The sequence below is a fragment of the Herpailurus yagouaroundi genome, unplaced genomic scaffold (assembly GCF_014898765.1).
Source record: "Herpailurus yagouaroundi ecotype Mexico unplaced genomic scaffold, PumYag 166, whole genome shotgun sequence".
In the NCBI taxonomy this organism is placed as follows: Eukaryota; Metazoa; Chordata; class Mammalia; order Carnivora; family Felidae; genus Herpailurus; species Herpailurus yagouaroundi.
This window is the reverse complement of record NW_024412407.1, coordinates 5,795,420-5,819,725: the sequence shown is the minus strand read 5'-3', so window position 1 is coordinate 5,819,725 and position 24,306 is coordinate 5,795,420. Positions and strand designations below refer to the sequence as shown.

The following is a 24,306-nucleotide window of genomic DNA, read 5'->3' as shown; positions in this document are numbered from 1 at the left end:
TCTCTCTCTCTCTCTCTCTCTCTCTCTCTCTCTCTCTCTCTCTCTCTGTCTCTCTCAGAGAGAAAGAAAGAAAACTTTAAAAATAATAAAGAAATAAATCACTGAGGACCATTTCAAATCCTTTGTGGAGCCAGGCAGGATACGCACAAGTAATGTCATTGAGTATATGAGGGTAGAATTCACCTGGAAAAGAAGCCATGGACTGGGATCCCAAGTGTGGGCAGAAATATCACCACCTGCATCCACTGGTCCAGTAGCTTAATTTATTTTAGTTACAAACAGAAACCAAGAACAAGTCTCAGTACAATAAATTATACATCCCCATCCCTCCTGCTAAAGAAAGAATAAAAGGCTCAGAGAGTCTTAGGTAAAATTCTTCCTTTGGAGGTTTCCCTTTAACATCTGAAGGCGGGGGGGGGGGGATAGTTTCCCTAAGGACCTAGACAAACAACCCTCTGAGGACTCAGGGGAGAGGTCCCCCTCCAGCACTCTGTCTCTTCCCCAAGAAAAACCTCTCTACCACCATCTCCCATTACCCCACAAGAGTGGGCCCAGATCACTGTAGAAGAGTTTGGGAATGGCAGGTAGGAATGAGTGGTCTCCCTGGATACAGGTCTTACGGCTCCACACAGTGCCTGGGGCTATCCCTCAAAGGAAAAGAGTGGTCAAACTACAGGGACTCCCCAGCCAGAAGGAAGAGGAACCAGAGCTAAAGGGACCCCAGGGTGGGGGAGAGGGAGGCAATACAGTGCATTTCATCTTAGCTCATTTCAGGTGTTTAAGGAGCAGAAGAGGGGTGACGGCTTTCCCTCCAAGGCCCTCCTACTGTGGGGGAGAAGGCTGCACATCACAGACTCTACCTGACCCCCACCACCCCCAAGCTGCTTCCAGGTAGATACTTGGAGCTTCTAGGAGCCAGGACTGACCCTGGACAGAAATCAGAGCAAAAGGCTGAAAAGGTGCCCCTCCCCTTCCCCAGTGCTGTGGCGAGGCTGGCCCTCACTTACACACGTTGACCCACTCTGTGACCTTGCACTCATCACACAGCACGTAGCAGCACCAGTGGAAGCGGCAATGACAGCGCTCGACTCGTGTCTGCCGGAGCAGGTTGTGCCCACGGCCACAGCACAGGCTGCCACAGCCATCCAGCAGGCGGCTGGTCTTATTGCAGGCCCGGCCCCGAGTGCCCGGGGAGCCCACGGCAGGGTCTCGCTCACAGAAGTCAGGCGACTTCTCAAAGTAGACCAGCTCTCCTGAGAGGCGACGGGGACGCAGGCGGGGCTGGAAGGCTCCGGAGTTGCGGTTGTGGGTATCGATGAAGATGGCTCGACCCAGCCGCTCCCTCAACGCCGCCCCTACTGCCCGGAACTCTGGGGCCGCCCTCCAGCAGGTCTTGAACTGGCAACTGCCCGACGTGCCATGGCACTTGCATTTCCGCTTCAGGTTTTCAGTCACCACCTAGAGCGGCAGAGGGAGGCGAGGTGAAGGGGACGGCAGCAAATGGGCAGAGCACAGAGGCACAGGAGAGGGGAGGGGACAGAGAGCACAGGGAAGGATAAATATAGGCGAGAATGACCATGGAATATCAGAAGAGAAAGGGCACTGAACGGCTGGCTGGCTAATAGCCCAGCTCCCTCATCTTCTGGCTGGAGAACTGAGCCCAGAGCAGAGTGATTTGCCCATCTTTAATCGCTAGCTGGTGACAGAGACTCAGCTTAGGGAACTAGGTGGTAACAGAACTCAACTCCAGTTGTCCGGACTCCCAGTCCAGTGCTCTTTCCAGAGTGAGCACCAAAATGAGGAGTCGGACCCAAAGAACCCCTAAATTCTGTAGGGAGGCAGCTGTAATAATAGCTATCTATCGTGTAATGAGCACCTACCGAGGACTAAGCACTCTGCCGAGTGCTCCATTTGCTAGCTCCCTCTTAATGACAACGTAAGATAGATATCATTAGAGTCTTTTTACAGATGCAAAACTGAGGTTAAGTAACTTGAGGTCATCCAGATGGTGAGTGGCAATCACCCACCGCATCTCCTCCTCTCATTCTGCTGTGCCTCTCAAACTCTACCCAGGCCTCGAAAGCTAAGGAGACCCAGGACAAGTTGCACACACATACCTGTCGCCCCACCCTGTTGTTGTGGATTCGCATTCTTGCCTGGATGTCCCGGGGAGCTTCCCTGGAATCCAAGAAATCCCGAGAGAACTTCTCTCCAAAGTCCATGTCATGGTTACAGCCACCCCATTCCCATGTGTCCTGGGGGCCAGGGCTGGGGCCTGAGCCGGGGCCAGGACTGGGCAGGGAGTGGGGGAAACTCTTGCCCCGGGACAGTGCCTGCAGCTGCAGTAGTTTGGCCCTCAGCCGATCCTGTTCACCACTGCCCTTCCAGCCGCAGCCGCAGCTCACCAGCTTGCCCAGGCTGCAGGCCGTGGCTACCGCGTGCATGACCCCTGCAGCCAGCATGGAGAAGGAAAAAGCACTCTCCCGGAAACCTGGGGATAAAAAGGGTGTGACGAGGGGGATAAGGTTGACAGGCAGCTGAGAGGGGGGAGGTGGAAGGAAATAAGCAGCCACCCTTCAATTCCAGGAATTCCTAACTGGATCCTGACTTTGCCATTTACCAGCTGAATAACTGGGGAGAAAGTCACCGAGAAGAAAGGGAACAGAAGCACAGAGCCTCAGTTTCCTCATCTATTAAGGGCTGGGGGCGGGGGTGTGGAGGTAAGAAATCGCAGAGGCCCATCCTGGTTCGGTTACTCTGGGATCTGCGGGTGTGGATGAAAGAGCTAGCTTGAGGGCAAGACCCCAAGGGTTGGCAGGTGACTGAGAGGGAGTCCCCAAGGTCTTTGAAGATTCGTTCACCGAGTTCTACATCTGAAAGCCTTAGAAATTCCCCAGGGAGCTTGGGTGGTGGGGTGGAAGCCGAGACCTTTGGGGGGGGGGTGTCTTTTTTTTTTTCTAAAGCGTCTTTTAACCAACGTTTGAAGCTTCCAGGGCTGGGGGCATCTCCACCACCCCAATACCCCCAAAGCACGGGAACTGTGGAGCTGTCCTTCCCCTTTCCAGTTTCTAGTTTTATATTTGCCCTTTGAGACTGCCCTTTATGTTTATCCTAACCTGCTATTACTCTATAAAATGCTGGGAGGGGGAGAGAGTGAGGGCGATTTTCCCTACGGCCGCATTAAAATATTGGCTTCTTTGTTATGTTTTGGGGGTCACAGAGGCTCAAGATGACAACCCTTTCCCATGCTTCCCATTTGGGTATCAAAGCCTATACCAGGCCCTGTAGGGAAGGAGGGGTCTCTCACTTCCTTTTAGGTAGGGGCTTCCTTGAGCCCTGAGAGGATGAGAGACAGCACCTCTTTAGGGGCCGGGCCTCTCCCACCCCAGGATGCAGGGCTTCTGGCCCAGCCTCCCGACCCCCCCCCCCAACCTCCACCCTCCAGGGGTGAAGCTGTTTGCACACGTCTTGGGAATTCCCCCGCAGATGGCAGCTGCCTATTAACCCCGTAGTCCCTGAAGTACTGCCCCCACCCTGGAGCTGAGCACAGAATGGATCTTTACTCCTCCAGGGAGGAAACTCGGGCATGGCCTGGCAAGAGGCAACGATGCCTTCCAGACCATACCTCCCAGACCAGACCAGCAGTGACCTGTTCTTCGCCCCTCCAGCCGTTCCTCACCTGCTCAGGTGAGAGCCACCTGGGGCCCCCACAGCACAGAGGAGGGGGCTGCTCCCCGGCTTCAAAGTCGTCAGGGTCTTTGTTCCCAGCCTCTGCTCCTGGGAACCCCAGCAATTAGGGGAGTAGGTTTAACCCTTAAACGGTTGGGGGCGTCACCCCACCCCCGCTGAGGCTCTGGGGACACCAGCCTGGGCTTGTCCCAGCGGAGAGGGAGAGGGGAGAAAGTTGAGGGAGGGAATGGGGGGGGGACGTTTGAAGCTTCCAGGGCTGGGGGCATCTCTTCCTCACAGGTGCAACCCAGACTGAGCCTGGTGGAGGCAGGAAAGGGGGGCCCTAGGGTAGGAGAGCCGCGACCCAGCTGCCTTGCCGGCAGCACGCAGGTGGAAGTCAGGAGCAGGGGCCCAGACGGGTGGCCAGGCCCAGCTCCGTGGCTCCCGGGGGGGAATTCCCAGAGAGGCCCCTCCCCGAGTCGTGAACCGGTCCCTTCCCGCCTCCGCTCGCCGCGGCCCCCCCCCCCCCCCCCCCCGCCCCCAGCCCCAGAGGCGCAGACCCGCCTGGCCCGGCTCACCGCGCTTGAGGATGGCGCTGTGGTGCGGCAGGCGGCCGCCGCCCTCCAGCGCCGAGCAGTTCCAGCGCTGGTCGCGCAGCTGGTGCTGACACTCGTGGACCGCGATATGCAGGCCCTGAAGCGCGGATGCCGTCACGTCGGGGCTGCGCAGGCACAGGCCTAGCTGCCGTTTGCTCAGGCCCGACAGCGTCAAGCATACGGTGTTGGCGGTCAGCGGCGGCTCGCCGGGCAGCTTCAGGCCCAGAATCTCATTGCTGAGGGCCCTGGGAACGCAGAAGGCGTTTCGGGGTCTGTGGTCCAGGCCGCGCGCCCCCTCCGACTCCTCCCGTCCCGGGTCGGTGCTTGCAGCCTACGGCTCTCTCGAGGGCTGGGTGACAGGGGGGAATTGCTCACCGACTGCACAACGCCAGGAACAGGAGACCCGCGAAGCCCGAGGGCGGAGGCCGCGGCCGGGGCTCCTCCGGCATGTCGAAGCCCGGGCCCGAAGGCCCCGGTGGGCAGATCGATCACGGCCTGCGGGACAGAGAGACTTGGGCGCTCGGGAATAAGGTGGGCTCCCCCGAGCAACCAAGGATTCCTAACTCACCAGTGCCACCCCAGTGACCCTCCACATTCCTCCGCATACAAAACAGTAAGAATCATCCCTTGATTCCCAGTCCCCGCACCCTGCGGGAAGACTTAGGGGCCTCGCAGCTGGGGCTTATGCAAGCGCCCCTGGAGCCGGACCCAGCCAGACACAATGCCAGGCACACAGACACACTCATGTGCAGACTCAGACACACCGACTCACAAACACCACTCCACATCCTGCCCCCCCGGGGCTCCCTCTTTAAGGGCCCCAGGACTGGCTTCCCTTGCCGATACAGTCTCGCTTTTAGGGTTAGGGGGCAGAATTGGGAGGCGGTTCTCCACCAACAGATCGCAGGATGTGGGGGAGGGTCACCTCCAGATGCCGTCGAGGGCAGGCACCCTCCATGAGAAAGGTGGAGGAATGGGCTCCCAACCCCTCTCTACCCCCTTCTTCTGCAGTTGGGAGAGAGGGGAGGCTCCAGGTGCGCCAGACAGGGAGGGGACCTGGTTCCCGCCTGTAAAGGACCGTAGCTCAGGCTGAGTCCTCTTCCTCCTCTGTGTTACCTTTCCTAACTAGTGTTCCCCTCCTTCCAGACGCCCGTCTGTCTGGTCCTCTCAGGTCCCAGCCTCGGTCCCCAACCCTTTGCTCTCGCGTTCATTGCCCTTCAGATCTGGGGGTATCCCTTTATTTGCTGTCTTCATCTCTGGCAATATCCCTGGCTCTCTCGGTGTCTCCGTGCCCCTGTGGGCGGATGCGTGTCTGTCTGTCTGACTGCCCGTGTGCCTGTCTCGGCCGCATGTGCTCGTCCCTGCCCTCCCTGCTTTCCCGGCTCCGATTACCTCCAGCTGCTCTGGTGCGGGGTCGCCACCGGCAGGGTTGGGTCGCCTGGGCTCGGGCTTTTCAAACCGTGGGGAGACTGCCTCGGGTTCTGCCCCCTCGGCAGAGCCGCATTCTTCCAGGGTAGGGCCACTCCTCTTCGCTGCTTCCCCAGCGCCGCCGCCGCAGCCGCCGGGAGGAAGGGAGGGAGGAAGGGAGGGAGTGATCGAGAAAGCTAGCGAGCGGTCTAGCAAAGAACTGGGGGCTCTGGCTCTACTCTACTCGTGCCGAGCTTACAGGCGGCTCTGCTGCGGCTGACAGAGTTGCGGCCCCTCCCCGAGCCCCGGGCATCCCCACCCCACTCCTCGCACCCCCCGCCTTGACCCAGGGAGCGCAGCCGCTCCCCCTCCTCCCAGCCTACACACACCCTCTCCCCCGACGCCTGGGTTCACGCTTGGCCCCACTGAAGGGGGTGGTGACCAAAGTGCCTCTCACCTGCTCTGGGTAGCCAAGTCTGCAAGGAGGGTGCAGGGACCCAGACTAGGGAGATAGGAGCCTGGTCCCACGTGGGCATTTCTCTTTGCCTCAGTTTCCCCAAGGAGAGCTGGATGGCTGGAGAGTGCCTTTGACACGGTGAAGCTGGAGCTGAGAATCAACTTCTCTCCCTGGACACTGCTGTGCAGAGCCCTGAGCCAGAGCGCACCACAAGGCACTCAGAGCCGGCAAGAAAAGCTCCCTTCTGGGTGGCTTGGCTTCCACCCACCTCTGAGCTCTGAGCCTGCCCCTTGGGAGGGGTCAGCCTTGGCCTCAGAGTTTGGTCCTAGCAGAGGCTCGGGTAGCCCCAAAGATCTTCAGCCTTCTCCTCTGCTTCCCTTGGCTTCCAGGCATCCTTGCCTGCGGAGTTCTCCTGCCCTTCCCAGGATCCCCCAGTCTGTACTTGGAGTGGCCCATATCGTCGCTCCATGCTTTCAGACGTGCTTCACATGGAATGAGGAGGGCCTTGGGATCTCAAACAGAGCCCAGCCTGAGGACAGCCAGGGAAAGAGTCCCAACTTGGGGTGCACAGACCAGGACAAACCACCTTAGGGAGCTCCAGTGGCAGTGAAGGGGTTAGGCGCCACTGCGCTCCTGCCTGACTCACCCTCCCAGCTCTAACCACTGCGGGCTATTTTTGCCAGAGAGGGGCCCCAGGCTTCCCAGCCGCCCCCCGCCCCTGCCAGACCGCAGCCCAAGGCACGACTGGCCCCGCGCGCCCGAGGCTGGCACGTTGACTCAGAGACGGGCCCCCTGGGGAAGCAGAGCCACGGGGCTGAAACCCACAGCCACAGTCATCTCTTCCTTGGTGGTGGCCATGCAGCTCATCTGGGCAGCCAGCCTCCAGCCTGTGCTGCTGCAGAGCCTGCCCTGTGCTGCAGGGGGCACTGTTGTCTAGGGGGCAGAGCGGTCTGAGAGAGGTCAGTGACTTTCATCTGCCCGTGTATTTTTTATTGACCACCTTTATGTACCAGGTCTTGAGTAGGCTGGGGAGGTAAAAGTGCCCTGGTTCCTGATACTGGCCAGCTCTGACCAGAAGAGGGTTGCTTTTCTTTGCTTTTGCACCTCCAGGGGCAGGGAAGCAGGAGAAGTAGCCCTATAGCCCCTGCCTCTTCTTCCTGTTTAGAGGCCAAGACCCAAACCATGTGTGGCTTTTGAGGCCACCAGAATCTGCAATCTCAGTAGCTTTCATCCTTACACCTGGATTCAGCGATCCTTGCCAACGTCCTTGTCCTTCTGCCTGTGTGTTAGCCTGGGACTCCACTCAGGTCCCTGGAGGAAGGGGACAAGGTTTCCTATGCTCCTCTTCTCTTGTGGAGACCCCTTGGACATTTTTTTCTGATTTTTTCTTCTGATTCTACCCTTGTCAGGCTGTAGTGTACTCAAGTGCCAAGGAATGGCCAGGGTCAGAACTATCACCATAGACTTCAACTTCTCAGTGACTCCAGGGCTCCCCAAGCTGGTCTGTCCAGGGGTCCATACTCCTGTTCCCTCTCCATGCAGAAGCTCAGCTCTGGGACAGAAGGCCACAGGCAGGCAGACTGGGTGGCCTGAACTGGCCCTCAGTGCCCTTGGCCCGACCGGCTGGCCTGAGCACTGACCCGCAGGCGGCTGGAGGGTGGTGGAGCAGGCGGGGTCTGGAGAGGGCTGCGGGTACACACCCATTGCCTAATACCCCAAGCACGCAGCCAGCTCCAGGAAAGGGGAGGGGCGGGAACCAGAGAGACCTTGACAGGGGTTGGGGCCATGACAGGAGGGGGAAAGTGAGGGGCTGTCATTACTCTGGGGAGGGAGTGGGAGCAAGCTGGTCCTCCTTCCCTTCGATGAGAAGACTGGAGGGCTGCCTTCCCATCATGAGGATGGAGGGTGGGTGTAGCAAGAACAATCTGGGAAGAACACTGGAGCCCTGGAGGGCGGGGGTCAAAGAGAAGAGTGGGGGCCCCCCGGGAGATTGGGGGATCGAGCAACCGAGGCGGTGGCTAATGCAGAGCAAAGCCTCAGGAACCTCCTCCTCCTCCCCCCCTCATGTTTGCCTTGGCCCGGGGTCCCGGGTGACTCATCTATTGCTGAGCCGCTGATAGGGGCGGCCAGGCCCGGGGAACCCAAATTATAGGCCCAGGAGGGATGGATGCGCCCTCAGCGGTGAGCTCAGCTGTGCTGCCCACCCTCTGCCTGTCACGCCTTCTGTTGTAGCACCACAGGCCACCGCCCGGAGGCACCAAAGGGTCCACAGTCCGACTGCATCGGACTCTCAGGGAAAACCCCAACATTTGAGCGGTTGGCCCCAACAAATCTGCGGGATTACCCTAAAAAGAACTTTGCCCCCTTCTCTACCAGAGGCTGATGCCTTCCCGGCCCAAGGAGGCAGTGCCGCCTGCTGGTGCTTCAAAGGAAGGTAGGCTCTTCTGTCCGTGAACTCTCAGCCCTAGTTCCCTGCTTCCTCCCCACACCCCAACATCAAAATAAAGCCCCTTTCCCCTCCAGTATCTCTCTCTCCCCTGTTCCTGCTCCAAGGAGGTGCTTAGCTACTGGTTTTCTACTTCAAGCCTTTAAAGTTATCCGTGGTCAAAAGTGATAGAAAAACAGAGCAAGGTAAAGGAGATAGGTGGTGGGATTCTGCTTTATATAGGGGGATGGGAAAGGAAGTGAGGGAACGAACCCACGGAGATATCGGAGGACGGGCATTCCAGAAGTCAGAAAAGCAGGTGCAAAGATCTGGAGACAGGAACTCATTTGGGATGTTCAAGGAATTAGCAACTAGGCCAGTGCCGCCAAAGGGAGGAACCCACATGAAGGAGCAAGATGGACCATATAGGGCTGTGGAGGCCACTGTAAAGATTTTGCCTTTTTCTTTGAGTGAGATTGGGGATCATTGGAAAATTCCCAGCAGAGGAATGAAATGATCTGACTTCTGTTTTGGAAAGAATGCCTCTGGCTGCTCTGTGGATAAGAGACTGGGGGGGGGGGGGGAGCAAGATGGAGTGGCCATTTACTGAGATGGGACCACTGAAGAAAGACCTGGTTAGGATGGGGAAGAATCAGGAGTTCAGTGTTTTCTGTTGTTTTTTTTTTTTTAATGTTTATCTATTTTCTAGAGAGAGACAGAGCATGAGCAGAGGAGGAGCAGAGAGAGGCGGAGACAGAATCTGAAGCAGGCTCCAAGCTCTGAGCTGTGAGCCGCAAGATCATGACCCGAGCTGAAGTCGGATGTTTAACCAACTGAGCCACCCAGGTGCCCCAGGAGTTCAGTTTTGAACATGTACATCTTGATATGCTTATTCAAGTGTTAGGTGTGCAAGTCCAGAGTTTAGGGTTAAGGGCCAGAGATATAAATTAGGGACCATGAGACTGAATAGATCACCAAGAGAATGAGTGTAGACCGGAAAGAAACTCCAAATTGAATTGGTGTATACTCTGAAGCTTAGAAATTGGGTATACAGGGTGCAACCAGATAGAAGACTGAGAAGATGAGCAGCTAGGGAGGTAGGAATGGTGTTCTAGAAACCAAGTGAGAAAGTATTCCAAGAAGGAGAAAGTGTTCAACTCTGTCTGCTGTTCCTTAAAAGTTGGTTAGGATGAGAGCCAACAGGTCATGGATGATTTTGATCAGGAGGTGTAGCAGATTCAAAGAGGTGATGGGAGGGGCGCCTGGGTGGCTCAGTCGGTTAAGCGTCCGACTTCAGCCAGGTCACGATCTCGCGGTCCGTGAGTTCGAGCCCCGCGTCGGGCTCTGGGGCTGATGGCTCAGAGCCTGGAGCCTGTTTCCGATTCTGTGTCTCCCTCTCTCTCTGCCCCTCCCCCGTTCATGCTCTGTCTCTCTGTGTCCCAAAAATAAATAAAAAACGTTGAAAAAAAAAAAAAAACAAAGAGGTGATCGGGGTGGAAAGAGGGAATAAAGAAAAGAAATTGGCGCTAGTGATTAAAGCAGCCCTTTTGAGCTTTTGCAGTAAAAGAGGGCTGAGAAATGGAGCAATCTCAGGAGGTAATGTGGCGTCGAATGAAGCTTTAGAGTTTTTAGAGGGGAGATATCACAGCATTTTGCCTGATGATGGGTATGATCCAGCATAGAGGTAAATTGAAGAAACAAGAAAGAAACAGGACAATTGATAGAGTAATGATTTGATCTAAATAGAAATTTGGGCCAAGTCAGTCATAGCATGACTCAGACTTAGAGCCCTTAGAGCCCACTTTTCTTCACTACTCCTGGTGGGTGGAATGGTAGAACAAAGGATACCGGCTCATCTTTTCTTTCTTCCCACCTCTGCTTGTCACCAGGAGCCACAGAAAGGGCTTCCTGTCTTCCAGTGCATCTCCAGCTTCCATGGGGTTTAATCAATCCACAGGCCAAAGCACATGGCCCAGGCCCCAGTGGGAATAAACTCTTAAGGGATGAAGGACAAGCTGCCCATGGTACTTTGTCTATTTACTTGAGCCTTCTGTGCTGGGTGCCCTCCGTAGAGACTACTGGATTTTGGATCTGGGGAGGATGCTGGGCCCAGAACATCTTGTCTCTCAGGGTCAAATCCTCGGGAGGGTCAGGTGCACTGGACTGGGCAATAGGCCTGGGAAGGATATTGCCCTCAAAAGTAACCTCCATCAGGGGGCACCTGGGTGGTTCAGTCAGTTAAGTGGCCGACTTCTCAGGTCATGATCTCTCAGTTCATGAGTTCGAGCCCCACATCGGGCTCTGTGCTGACAGCTCAGAGCCTGGACCCTGCTTCAGATTCTGTGTCTCCTTCTCTTTCTGCCCCTCCCCCCACTTGCATTATGCCCCTCCCTCTCTCAAAAATAAATAAACACTAGGGCTCCTGGGTGGCTCAGTCAGTTGGGCTTGGGCGTCTGACTTCAGCTCAGGTCATGATCTCACGGCTTGTGGGTTCAAGCCCCTTGTCGGGCTCTGTGCTGATAGCTTGGAGCCTGGACCCTGCTTTGGATTCTGTGTCTCCCTCTCTCTCTCTGCCCTTCCTCTGCTCATGCTCTGTCTCTCTCAAAAATAAATAAACATGAATTTTTTTAAAAAAATTAAAAAAAACACTAAAATAACAAATTAAAAAAAACCTCCATCAGGCTTCATCTTGGTTAATAAGCATCTCATTTAAAATGGAGGTGCCCTTTTGGGATGAGCACTGGGTGTTGTATGGAAACCAATTTGACAATAAATTTCATATATAAATAAAAATAAATAAATAAAGCTCATAGGGAAACCAATTGAAAAAAAAATAAATAAAATGGAGGTGCCTTTGGGGCACCTGGGTGGCTCAGTCGGTTAAGCATCCGACTTCGGCTCATGTCATGATTTCACAGTTTGTGAGTTCGAGCCCCTCATCAGGCTCTGTGCTGACAGCTCAGAGCCTGGAGCCTACTTCAGATTCTGTGTCTCCCCCTCTCTCTCCCCCTCCCCTGCTCACACTCTGTGTCTCTCTGTCTCTCAGTATAAATAAACGTTAAAAAAATTTTTTTAATGAAAAATAAAATGGAGGTGCCCCAAAAAGATTAATTAAACTTATCAGACATGGACTCCTTAGAGTGATTTCCCTGCCTTTAATGGGATACCTGATCATTTCTGAGACTTAGAACTCTTCAGGATCAGACCTGGGTACATACTCAGTTAGAAAGCACCCTAAAAGCAGGGGAGGTGAAAAAGAGAGGATTCAAAAGGGAGACAGAAAGATCCTAAAAATCATTTTTATTTATCTGTCAATTTTGAGATGGGGTCCATAGCTTATTGTATTGCTACACACTCACAAAAGCTGATTAGGTGGAAAGAGCATTGGCTTTGAGTCAAAAAGAGTTTTTTAAAGTTTATTTATTTTTGAGAGAGAGAGAGAGAGAGAGAACACAGGGGAGGGGCAGGGAGACAGGGAGAGAGAGAATCTCAAGCAGGTTCTGAGCTGTTCAGCACAGAGCCTGACTCAGGGCTCAAACTCACGAACTATGAGATCATGACCTGAGCTGAAATCAAGAAATCAGACAAGTAACCAACTGAGCCCCCCAGGCACCCCAGATCTGAGTTTTAATTTGGGTCTACCAACTTGTTCATTTTTTTTAAGATTCTAATTTTGAAGCTTACTATTTTATTTATTTATTTATTTATTTATTTATTTATTTATTTATTTATTTATTTTACGTTGCTTCCATGCCCAAAGTGGGGCATGAACTCAGGACCCTGAGATCAAGAGTCTCATGCTCTTCCCACTGAGCCAGACAGGTGCCCCTAAGATTTTGTTTTTAAGTAATCTCTACACCCACTGTAGGGCTCAAACTTACAACCCCAAGATCAAGAGTCACATGCACCAGCGACTCGGCCAGACACATGCCCCATTTATTCATTCATTAGCTGTGTAGACCTTGGACAACTTCTTAATCTATTTTTTTTTTCCCCTCTGTAAAGTGAGAGAGAAGAGAGATATAAGGGAGGAGGTCCTCCCTCCTTGCAGGGGCCATTTGTGTGTGGTGGTAGGGCATGATGACAAAGCTGGTGGTGCTCCCTATGCCCCAGTACAGGGGACAGCAGCCACTTCCTCTTCAATAGGAGGCCAAGGTAGCCTTGAAGCTGAATTGGAGTCCCTGGGAAAAAAGAGAAAAACCTACAATGGAGGAGATGCTTGCAAGCATTCGGGATATCTCAAATGTGGTGAGAGTGGAAAGAGCCAGAATTTTGCAAGAAGAGAGAAACTTGGCAGAAAAATCCAAAAAGAAGCAGACACGTGGAGGCACAAGTTCCCTATTCTGGGTTCAGCTCAGCCAGCAACTCTTCTCTTCCCAGCCCTCCCCACCCACACGCACACCTGACATCCACTCCACTGCCCTTCCTGAGCCTAATCCACAGAGACTCAGCTACTCCAGGCTTTGTCCATCTTGATGGCGCCTTGGTTGCAGCCTCAGTCCCCTCCCCCGGTGACATGCACATGTTGATACATGCTACAGAGTGACACACCATAGGGTGACACAAGGTATACACGGCGAGAGTGACACATATATGCATAGTTAATCTCCCCACGCACACACACTCATCCACCCATCCACCCACCTCCACAAACAGTCCCAGACACTCCATCCCTCAGTCAGTCTTTGGGTCTTTCCTGACAGTGGCCGCCACCTCCTTCCCGACAAATAGATGATGCACTGCCCCAGGTGGTGGCTGTGACAAGATGACTCGACTGATCCCTCCTGACGTGAGCTACATGCCAAGATTCTTTGGAAAGTTCCCTAACGTCCCTCCTCAAAACATGGAGTTTCTCTCCATGAGGACACACACGAGTGTGCACCCTCAGAACACACTCACACATTCTCATATGCATTCACCCTTGCATTGTCCCACTTAGACACACACACACACACACACACACACACACCCCATAGTCACTTGTGCACTCCTACCAGCCCACAAACACAAACTGCCGCGGTCCCCGGTTTTCTCTCTGGTGAACTTACCCCACAAACCCACCCTCAGGATTTCCCTGACCACGACCCCATTCCCAGTCTCCCCGTTATCCTTCCCTGTCCAGCCGTCGGGGGTTCCAAAGCAGGAGGCGTCTCCCCGGAGTCGCTGCCCAGAATCACAGCTTTCCTTCCTCTACTCAGGAGTGGGGAGAGAGAGGACGCCAGACGGGCCCAGGGTGACGTCGAGGGGACAGCCCCACAGCCGGTGGTGGCGAAGCGGCTGGGCTCCCGGCAGACTCTCCCCTTAGCACATTGTCGCCGCGCCCCCTGGCGGACGCTGGTCCCCGACGGGCTCCGGACGCGAAGAGGAGTGAGGCGGGCGCGCGTGGGAGGGCGTCCCAAGGGGAGGGGTCGGCGGCCAGTGCAGGCCCGGAGGCGGGAGCCACCGGGCAGGGGGCGGGGGTGAGCCCCGACGGCCAGCCCGTCAGCTCTCGCCTCAGACGGGCGGGAGCCACGGCCCCGCTCGCTGCCCATTGTCTGCGCCCCTGACCGGTGCGCCCTGGTGCCACGGTGCGGCCCGGCGGGCAGCCTCCTATCGTCACTTCAGCCAGCGCCGCAACTATAAGAGGCGGTGCCGCCCGCCGTGGCTGCCTCAGCCCACCAGCTGGGACCGCGAGCCATGCTGCCCGCCGCCCGCCCCCAGGGCTGTTAGAGCCAGACTGCGAATTCTCGCCACCGCCGCCACCGCCGCGACCCGTCCCACCGTCGCGGGCAGCAGCCAAAGCCGCCCCAACTTCAGCACAGAGCAGGCGAGGCCGGGCAGGCCATGGGGCACTGGGCGCTGCTGCCCGGCTGGGTTTCTGCTACGCTGTGGCTGGCGCTGGCCGCTCTGCCCGCAGCCCTGGCCGCCAACAGCAGTGGCCGATGGTGGTAAGTGAGCTGGTGCGGGGTCGCCACTTGTCCCGGGGCGCAGAGCCAGGGGCCAGCCCCAGCCAGCTCCCACGCTCTGGGATCCCTCCGCAGACAGGCTCGCTCCACCGCACTGACTTCCCTCCGAGACACCGAGGGGCGCTCTGGAGCGGAGCTGCCCCAGAGAATCTAGTTCTGAGGAGGTGGGGTGAACGGTCCGCCCGCGGCGGCCCACGATACTCCCTCCAGGCAGGGAGCCCACTCCCATCTGGCACCGCCCTTCTCCCTTGAGCCCCAAACCCAGCCTCGCGGGGGTAGCCACACCACGGGTTTCCCTGCCTCGGAAGCGAAGGGCCAGGCCAGCGCTCAGAAAGGAGGCGAGAGGAGGGTGGGACTCCTGAGCATTTCACCCCTTGGGTGGGCATGGACTCCAGGCCAGGATTTCCTTGCCCAGGCTCCCGGGGAAGCAGTCTCTCAGAGTCAAGGTGGACATCTAGTCTTCAGGTTTCCCATGCCTCCCCTGTCCAGTCCCCAGGCCCAGGGTCCTGAGCGGCCCTGCACAACACTCTGGACGCCCATTCCTTTCAAACCAGTTAGCCAGGGAGCTCGGAGTCTTTACCTCATTATTGATCTCCTGCTGCTCTCTCAGGCAAATAGTCCCAGGAAGAGGGCAGGGTAGACACGATCTTTTTGCTTAGGGAGCAGGTCCCCTACCAGAGCCTGAGCTCCTACCACGCATCTCACCAGGGGCATCGTGAACGTAGCCTCCTCCACGAACCTGCTGACCGACTCCAAGAGTCTACAACTGGTGCTCGAGCCCAGTCTTCAGCTGCTGAGCCGCAAACAGAGGAGGCTGATCCGCCAGAACCCGGGGATCCTGCACAGCGTGAGCGGGGGGCTGCAGAGCGCTGTGCGAGAGTGCAAGTGGCAGTTCCGCAACCGCCGCTGGAACTGCCCCACGGCTACGGGGCCCCACCTCTTCGGCAAGATCGTCAACCGAGGTGGGTACCCAGGGAAGCGACACTTCCGGGACCAGGGGAACGCAGGGTCACCCGCAGGGCAGGGGCGGGCGAGTGCAGGGAAGATGTCCCAGGCGCCTGCAGGGTTCCAGGATCAACCCGCCAAGAGCTTCGCGCCCAGCGCCAGCTCTACCAGGCGTTTGCAAGCCGTGCACCTCCGGCGCGAAGCTTAACTTTTCTGCGCCACTGCCCCAGCAAAAGCGAGTTCTGAGTCGTGGACGCCGGCTCGCCACCGTTTCCCCGGCCCCTCTCAAAGGCGCCTGGGAAGCTGATCTCCGCGAGTGTGTCTTGCCTCCAGCCCAGCAAGGCTTGCATCGCCGACAGGGGCCGAAAGTTTGGGGCGCGGAGAGGTCTTGGCAAGTGCAGAGTTCTTCTCCTCCCCTCTTTTCAGTTTTTCCCTCTGGACCTGCCCCACTCCCACTGAGGAGCCAAATGCGCCCTGAGTCTCAGGAACGCGTGATTACAAGCGTGGACAGGGTTGCGTGCCCACGCACGTGCTTTCTCTAGGAGATCAGCTTCCCAACCCAGCCGGCCGCCGGCTCTCGGGACTCTAAGGGCGGAGTCAAGGGTCCCAAGCCCTCCACCGAGGAGGCTGGCAGAACCCCGCGTACCCCCTCGCTGATCGCCGCTCCCTTCCCTCACAGGCTGTCGGGAAACGGCGTTTATTTTCGCTATCACCTCCGCCGGGGTTACCCATTCGGTGGCGCGCTCCTGCTCAGAGGGCTCCATCGAGTCTTGCACGTGCGACTATCGGCGGCGCGGCCCTGGGGGTCCCGATTGGCACTGGGGGGGCTGCAGCGACAACATCGACTTCGGCCGCCTCTTCGGCAGGGAGTTTGTGGACTCCGGGGAGAAGGGGCGGGACCTGCGTTTCCTCATGAACCTTCACAACAACGAGGCTGGCCGCACGGTGAGCGGGCTTGAGGGGCTCCGCACGGAAGCGGAGTGGCGTGGCAGGGATCTCCGAGTCCCTGAGCAGGGGCTAACCTCGAACTTGGGGAGTGACGATCGGTGATGAGGCCAGGCGTCAGAGTAGGGAATCAGGAGAGGACGTCCCGAGGATGCAGGAGGTGTGGAAGGAAGGCAGAGAATGGAAGAGATAGTGGCTGAGGGCAGGTAGAACTGAAGACATTAGACGTCATGGAACCCGTGGAATGTATTGCCTGCAGCCCTCCGTTGTACAGATTCAAAAAACGAGGCTTGGAGGCCGAGACCACTATCCCGCGTGGAGCAGTTGGGCCTGGGGTTCAAATCTCGGCGCGAGGGCTAAGCCTGGGCCTTTGCTGAGGTCCTGGCAGGGTCCGGGAGGGGGCGGTATCTGGGACGGTGGTGGCTCTGGCCCTGACAGGGCCCCGGGACACCCTTTCTTCCTCCTTCCCCCCAGACTGTGTTCTCTGAGATGCGCCAGGAGTGCAAGTGCCACGGGATGTCGGGCTCGTGCACGGTGCGCACGTGCTGGATGCGGCTGCCCACGCTGCGCGCCGTGGGCGACGTGCTGCGCGACCGATTCGATGGCGCCTCGCGCGTCCTCTATGGCAACCGCGGCAGCAACCGCGCCTCGAGGGCGGAACTGCTGCGCCTGGAGCCCGAGGACCCGGCGCACAAGCCGCCCTCCCCCCACGACCTCGTCTACTTCGAGAAATCGCCCAATTTCTGCACGTACAGCGGACGCCTGGGAACGGCTGGCACGGCCGGGCGCGCCTGCAACAGCTCCTCGCCCGCGCTGGACGGCTGCGAGCTGCTCTGCTGTGGCCGGGGCCACCGTACGCGCACACAGCGCGTCACCGAGCGCTGCAACTGCACCTTCCACTGGTGCTGCCACGTCAGCTGCCGCAACTGCACGCACACGCGCGTACTGCACGAGTGTCTGTGAGATGCTTCGCGGACTCGCCCCAGGAGCGTTCCCCTCTAGCCCACCCGGATACGTGCCCACCCAGTCCCTCCAGCCACAACCCCCGCGATTCATACGTGCGCGATCATTTCTCCCACCTCCTCCTACCGGGGGACTCCTGAAACCACTTGCCTGGGCCGGCATGAACCCTCTTGCCATCCTGATGGACCTGCCCCGGACCTACCTCCCTCCCTCTCCCGGGAGACCCCTTGTTGCACTGCCCCCTGCTTGGCCAGGAGGTGAGAGAAGGATTGTTCCCTTCCCCGTGGGGGTCAGCTTCTGACCGTGTGGCTCTGCTTCCTCCACCGCGCCAGTGACACCCCCCCCCCCGCCTCTCTCCCTCCCCTTTATCCTCCGTTTTTTCTCCAGATCTTCTCACGCCCTTCCCATTCTCCTGCCAAGGGTGCAGACTCTGAACACACACCTGGACAGCAGGGCCTTTCTCCTCCCCACCTACAACGGAACCGGGAGGTTCTAGGGTGAAAGGGCAGCTGTGGTGATGTGGAAAAGGAGGTCGGGGGACCCAGCAGAAATACCCCCATTCTCCCAGCCTCTGTCATGGAGCCATTGAACAGCTGTGAGCCATGCCTCCCTCACCCACCTCCTACCCCTTCCTGTCCTGCCTCCTCATCAGTGTGTAAATAATTTGCACTGAATCGTGGATACAAAGCCACGAGTTTGGTTGTTGTAAATAAAACTATTTATTGTGCTGGGTTCCGGCCTGGCTTGCAGAGACCCCTTCCACCCCACCCCAGTCCCTCTCCCTTCTCCTCTCCTTCTGCTCTGCAGCCTCTTCTGATCCCTCTCTTCCTCTCCCCAATTTCTCAAAGATGCCGTTGCCTACCGGAATCAGCATTTCCTTCCATTGTAGCTATTAGTGGCTCCCCACCCCCACCGATGTAGTATCTTCCTCCGCAGAATAAAATTTCTATTTTTATCAGTGACTTGGTGGCTTCTCCTTGAACCCAGAACACACCACTGCTTGCCTCTCTTAAATAGGCTACATTGTTGGGGGACTGGTTTCCCCGCCCTGCAAGAAGACCCTGAGATTCTGACCCTTGCATGACCTTAATGAGGCCCCTGGGGATCTAGGTCCTCAGAAGAACCTGGCCAGGAGCCAGGACACCCTGCAAGATTCTTCTTCCTATTTGAACACCAACCGGCTGTGTGATACTGGGCAAGTCCATAACTGCCTCAGTTTCTTCCCTTGATGAACGGGGATTAAACAAACAAGCAAACAAACTCTCAGCCTGCCTTTCCTTTCTGGAATTGTGAAAATAGCTACACCTGAGTGAAGCCATGACCCTGTTCTGAAAAGAAACCAAAGAAGAAAAGAGAAAGCCAAGCAGAAACGGTGCTGCTGTAGAGCTTTCGGCCCCTGAAGCCTATTGGCTTCAGCTGTGGTCACGGCTTATTAGGACCTTATCACGTCCTTATTAGGACCCCAGCTCCCAACCTTGGGCTCAGGAGGATCCAGGTGACAGGTGATGGGTTCTAGCACTGGACCCAAAAGCTCAGAGACGACAGTGGGGGAGAAGAAGGGAGCTGGAGGGCTAGAATCCAGCTAGAGGCTAGGGCTTAAACCAATGTGACCAGAAGGAAACCCAAGTGTGGTCCATAACCACACCATTAAGTTAGTCATTCCCATAAAGAGCCTGAAAGAGCACTGTTACTAATAACGCTCATACCTCCTTGTGCACATTCACCAGAGTCCGCAGGAGTACTAATCCTGCCCACGCCCTGAACCTATCTCTAACCCTAATCCTCTGCCCGTCCCTAGATCTAGGTCTAACCTTAGCCTTAACCCTAACTTCAGACAACACTAACCCCTTCCTAAGCTCTAACGCTTGTCCCTAATCCTAAGACTTCCCCCCAGGGGAGGACCTAAAGGGCAGGGGGAGCTATGAAGCACCCCACCCCCCAAGGGCAACAACTGATCCCAGATGGCTGGAGAATTTCCCCCTCTCCCTAGGATTCTTTTGCTGTGGTAGCTGCCTCCCACCTCTCCCTGGATGTGTGAACTCTGACCCCTGTTGGCCTTTGGGGTATGTGTGGGGGTAGGGGAGTGGAGCCAGGAGCTGCTCAACCCTGCAAGGACATCCCTTTCCCTTTTTCTCCATCTGCCAAGCCAGCACCAGCTTAGCTCTCATGGGCAGCAGAGGGGGAGGAGTAGAAACCTTATTGATCCGGGGTAGAAGGCACCTCTCATAAGCCTTGGGTTTCCAGTAAAGAACCCCCTGCAGAGAATGTCCAGTCTATAATCCAATGAATTATTAGATGCCCCAGCTCCCAAAGCAAGAAGTGAATGGGATGCCAGAGGCAGGAGAGGGGGCTTGGGCCCCTACAGGACGATGCCCAGAGTTGGGGAGAGGCAGCGTTTGGGGAGCTGAAGGGTTGGCAGCTGTCCCCAAGCACTCTCACCTGATTCCTAACTCCAAGAGCTGGAATGGGTATCAGCTTTCAGGCCTAGAAGCTGGGGCCTCTGAGCTGAGCTGACACACAAGGGCTGAAGAAGGGTAAAGGGAAGCAATGAATCCTGTTCTGGCCCTAATTAGACTTTCAACAAATCTGTTGTTTTCTCAGCCTCAGTTACCTTGTCGATTGAACAGGGATGGTTGTCAGTGCTTAGACCTCTCCTTCAAGAAGGTGGTGAGGTTCAGATGAGGGTCATGTACGTGAAAACTCTGGTCACTTGAACACTTGCTGACGCCTCTTCTGTGCCAGGCGTGTGAGAAATGCTGGGGATACGGGGATGCGTGAGCCATCGTGCCTACCTGGAGAAGTTTATAGGGTGGCCAGGGAATCAAGCACATCGACTGGTATTGTCAGACGAAGAAGGGAGTGCAGTGAAGGCTCATCGAAGTGTAAAGCCCTCTGCACACCCATGAGGTTTGATGAAAGACTCCCAGAATCAGTCCTCTGCATGGGAGCCCTCGCTTCCAGGGGTGGGGACTTCAAAGTGGGTAAGGAAGTGCAGAATGAGGCTGGGCCCTCAAGGGGCCATGCACCAAGAAAAAAGGTGTGTGTGTTGGGGGGGGGCGGGGGGCAAGCAAAAGGGGTGTGGGATCTCTGCAAAGCATTACATAGAAGCAAATTCTTTTTCATGTTATGATCACCTGTGCCATTCTCACGAAGGGCTGTGCCTGGAAGGGTATCACCATAGGCAAGTGTTGTCAGGAATGGGCCTGATGCCCCAGCTCTGCCCTATCCACCCAGGCTACCCTTCCACCCACTTCTGATCTTCAGGTGCCAGGTGCCACACACCCAGGGGGATCTGAGGCTGCCAGGGACCCCGGACACATGGTTGGCCTCAGCGGGTGAGGGAGGCACTAGTCCTGAAATACCCTGGGGGTGGGGAGGGGAGCGGAAAAGCTGAGAGGAGTGAGACGGCAGGCCTGCGCAGTCCCCAGGGGGTCAGCAAGCCGGCACCACACACACCCTGCCACACGCACCCTGGAAAAACCCTGTCAGTGGGGCTGCAAATACCCCAGGGTCTAGCACCCCCCCCCTCCCCACCTCAGGCTGGCTCAGTCCTCCTCTCCAGGCTAGAGGGAGAAAAATAACAAAATGAGGAGAAAATAAGCTGTTTGGCTGTGGTGTGAGCAGGAATATCCATACAGAGCTGCCCACCACTCACCCTTACTCACTCTTTCCACACCCAGCCGGGGCGCCCAGCATGAGACAGACCACCCCCCTGCCCCCTCCCCCGTCTGGGCTAAAAGCAGACGCTGGTGAGCGAGCAGCAGGTTATAAATATGCCCAGGGAACTGCCGCCAACTCGCTCCCTTGTCATTCCCTGGGAGGGGATAGGGTGGGGTGGCTCCTAGGGAGGAGCCAGGGCTGTTCCTGGGGCCCAGGAGGAAGTGGGGCTTCCAAGAGGCTACTGCACTTTTTTTTTTTTTTGCCCTTTTCAAAGGGAAGGAACCCCCACCACTTCATTTTTCCTGGGCATTTGCTCATCTGCTCAGAGGTGGGGTTCCATCCTTCCCGGGCCACACTGAGGACCTCAGAAGGAAAGGGCCCAAGGCCACCCTGTGTCACGGTGCAGCCCAGCATCACTCCTCTTTCTCACACTCACTTACCCTCAGCAAAACCAGAGTTCATTCATTCATTCAACAGGCATTGACTGACGGCCTGCTGAGCACCAGGCCTGGGCATCAAAATACCTGCGAGCACAAGTGTCTGCACGTGTATGTGCACGCACGCACGCACAGTGGCCCGGCTCCCGTGTGTTCACACCAGCACCGGTCCCTCTACGGACTTCTTGGCTTTAACCCGGCAGCCTCATCAGAAAGGGTAAAGCTTCAGGCTCCTTCCTGATTCTGCCTCAGAGTAGGTTGGTGGAGGTGGAGGGTGTTGAGAGCAGAGCCCCTAAACATTCCTGCTTCCATTACTCCCCAGATAAATGAAGGGTCCTTTTTCTCCTCCTGCTCAATCATCTCCCAATGCAGGCGCCATGCCGGGAGAAAGAGCCACTTTGTGGGATGCTGGGGGCCACCTGCCCAGGCTGCCAGAGCCTCCTGCCTCCCAGTCACTTGCCAAGTAGGTGCCAAGCTGGGCAAAAGGGGGCAGTGCCACCCTGGGAAGCTTCCAGTTCTCCTCCCCCAGGGCCGAACCCCTCCCCTCTCCCTCCTCCCTATTAATCCTCGGAAGTGAAGGGGCCGTCCCTGGCGGCCCCTCGGCCCTATTGTGGCCCCTCGCCCTCCTCGGCTGGCGTCTAATTAACTCCTCCTGCCCCCGGTTTTGTGTGCCCCCCTTACCCCACCTTGTCGGCCCCGCCCCTCCGCTCGGCCTGCTCCCCCCCACGGACATTCCAGCCCGGCTGGGCTGGTGTGCCAGGGCAACCAGGGCCGGACCAAGGCCTAATCCTCCCGCCGCCTGGCCCGGCTGGGGGAGCCCCACTCACCTCCCCGCTCTCTGGGGGCTGCCCGGCTCTGCTGCGGCGGAGACACACAATCAGGACAAAGGCGCAGCCCCCAGGGGGCTAACTCAGCCTTCACGCCCAGGTTGTGCGGCATTTGGGGAGTTTAATGAATTGTCCATCACGCCTTTCAGGGCCCGCCCGTCAGCCTGGATTAATCTTCGGAGCCCTGGTGGGGTAGGAGACACTAAGCCTGTATTTATTACTCTCCCATTGTCACTAATTGAGGTAATTATCTGTGACTCTGGCCTGGCCAACAATGCGGCATTCACTCCCGGGACCTCGATGGGCCTGGCTCCCACTCTCAGCACCAACCCTCCCTCCTCTCTTCTCCCAAACCCGCCAAGGGCTAAGTTGGGCCCTGGAGCATGTTGGGAAAGTGGACAATGTCCCACAATGCTTCACCTCTCAACCAGTGTCTCCCACAGCCACCACCATGGAGTCACAGCTAGGGAGAGGCCTGCCCCCCCCCACCCCGATGAGAAAAAGAAGGCAGCCTGTCTAGGGACAGTTTTGGCTGGCAGAGCCCCCAGGCCACAGAGGGGCATGTTTCTGAGCTCTTTGGTTTTCTGGACACTCCAGCTCCTTACCTCTGGGCTGGTGACACCAGGATCTCATAGGGTCCTTCTGTGGATCCACATGAGTGGTCATGTTCCTATAACCTCCAGAGGTCTAGAATATTAGGAGGCCCTAATCCATAGCAGACGTACTCTCAGGAGGTCCCTAGAGCTGCTAGAGCTGACAGTGTGGCTGTGGATGTGATGGGGGAGGTTGGGAGAAAGACTAGGAAAGGGCTGGTCAGGGAGCTCCGAGAGGGCAAGAGGAGTCATCCAAGCAGGCAGCATCTAAGGGTCACACTCATGTGGCCATGCAGCAACCATAGGGAGAAACTTGTATTTGGAGGGATGAACAGTGCCAAAGAGTAGACTTCTCATGGAGATGGCTTCCCAGGTCAAGGGGTTTGGCTCGGCGAGTGTGTGTGTGTGTGTGTGTGTGTGTGTGTGTGTGTGTGTGTGTAAATGAAAGAGAGCGATAGCAAAAAAAAAAAAAAAAAAGATTTGGTTTTTGGTTAAGACTAGATGTCAAGCTCTTGAAGGCAGGGGCTATGATTGTTCACTGCTGTTTTTCCAAGAGCCTAACATTGTACCTGACACATAGTAGGTACTGTCACATGAATGAATGGATACATGAGGCTGGTACTTGCAGTGGGGTTGGGGGTCTGTTGGCTCTGCTTTTCCATAGCTGCACTTAGCCTTTTCATTCTGTCTCAGCACTTGCTGGAAGGAAATGTCTAGACCATCCAGGGACAGTTCTTGGATGGGCACTCCTCCAACTGCAAACATTTTAAGGACCTTGGCTGAACACAGAACTACAGTCAGAACAGCGCCACCTTGTGGTGCCTCTTGGAAGAGCTCCTGGAGAGACCAGCAAAGAAAGCAGGGGTTTATCCCTATGCTGGGGTGGGGGGTGGAAGGACACCAGGCAGCAGCCCCCTCTCCTCCCATTTATCTGACCCTGAATTGCTGTGCCAGTGTTCCTGTTACACAGTTTTATCATTTCTTCCTACCTTCTGACAGCATTTGCTGGGAGCCTGCTCCAGGCCCAGCTTGCAGTGGATACAGAGCTAAGTCAAAGGCACTACCCTTAAGTAGCTTACAGTCCAGCAGGAGATTCCACAACATAACAAGACCAACGAAGGCCATGATCAAGCAGCAGAGAAAACAATGCTATAGGTGTTGAGGAGGCAACGGGGACATTCGCAGCTCAAAACCTCTCTGCCCCTCCCCTCTTCCTCAATCCCTCTCGCTAAAGCTCAAACGTTTTATCCTTGCTTTCCAGAGACACTTTATGATTTGGCTCACACACATCATTCCAAGGTCCTTGCTCCTCTGAATTCCCCACTGACTCTGTTCCCCGTGAAAGCTTTGGGCTTTCCCACCTCTCTACCTTTGCTCATGCCCTGGAAAGCACCTCTTCCCCATCTCCCCCTGTTGAAACCCATCTCAGGTGTCCCT

The 24,306-nt window shown here is 56.5% G+C and overlaps 2 protein-coding genes across 4 annotated transcripts; one reads left to right on the top strand and one right to left on the bottom strand.

Annotated features, from left to right (window-relative positions):
- Positions 1–243: 243 nt before the first annotated feature.
- Positions 244–9,318, bottom strand: WNT10B (Wnt family member 10B). Of its 2 annotated transcripts, XM_040488271.1 has the most exons (6): positions 6,130–9,318; positions 5,658–5,797; positions 4,641–4,760; positions 4,248–4,510; positions 2,118–2,491; positions 244–1,458 (listed from the first exon to the last, which is right to left on the bottom strand). In XM_040488271.1, exons 3-6 carry the CDS (start codon positions 4,712–4,714, stop codon positions 1,000–1,002), a joined length of 1,170 nt encoding a protein of 389 aa, XP_040344205.1. In that variant the 5' UTR covers positions 4,715–4,760; positions 5,658–5,797; positions 6,130–9,318; the 3' UTR covers positions 244–999. The 2 variants fall into 2 exon arrangements, with proteins under 2 accessions (XP_040344205.1, XP_040344204.1); XM_040488270.1 differs by lacking the exon at positions 6,130–9,318 and having other exon boundaries at positions 5,658–5,979.
- A 3,103-nt stretch (positions 9,319–12,421) lies between these two features.
- On the top strand, positions 12,422–18,314 carry WNT1 (Wnt family member 1). Of its 2 annotated transcripts, XR_005794430.1 has the most exons (5): positions 12,422–14,481; positions 15,208–15,461; positions 16,124–16,389; positions 16,864–17,609; positions 17,740–18,314. XR_005794430.1 is itself a non-coding variant. In XM_040488268.1 (4 exons), the coding sequence occupies exons 1-4, from the start codon at positions 14,378–14,380 to the stop codon at positions 17,350–17,352; spliced, it is 1,113 nt and encodes a 370-aa protein (XP_040344202.1). In that variant the 5' UTR covers positions 12,422–14,377; the 3' UTR covers positions 17,353–18,314. The 2 variants fall into 2 exon arrangements, 1 of the variants encoding a protein (XP_040344202.1); XM_040488268.1 differs by having other exon boundaries at positions 16,864–18,314.
- Positions 18,315–24,306: the final 5,992 nt, after the last annotated feature.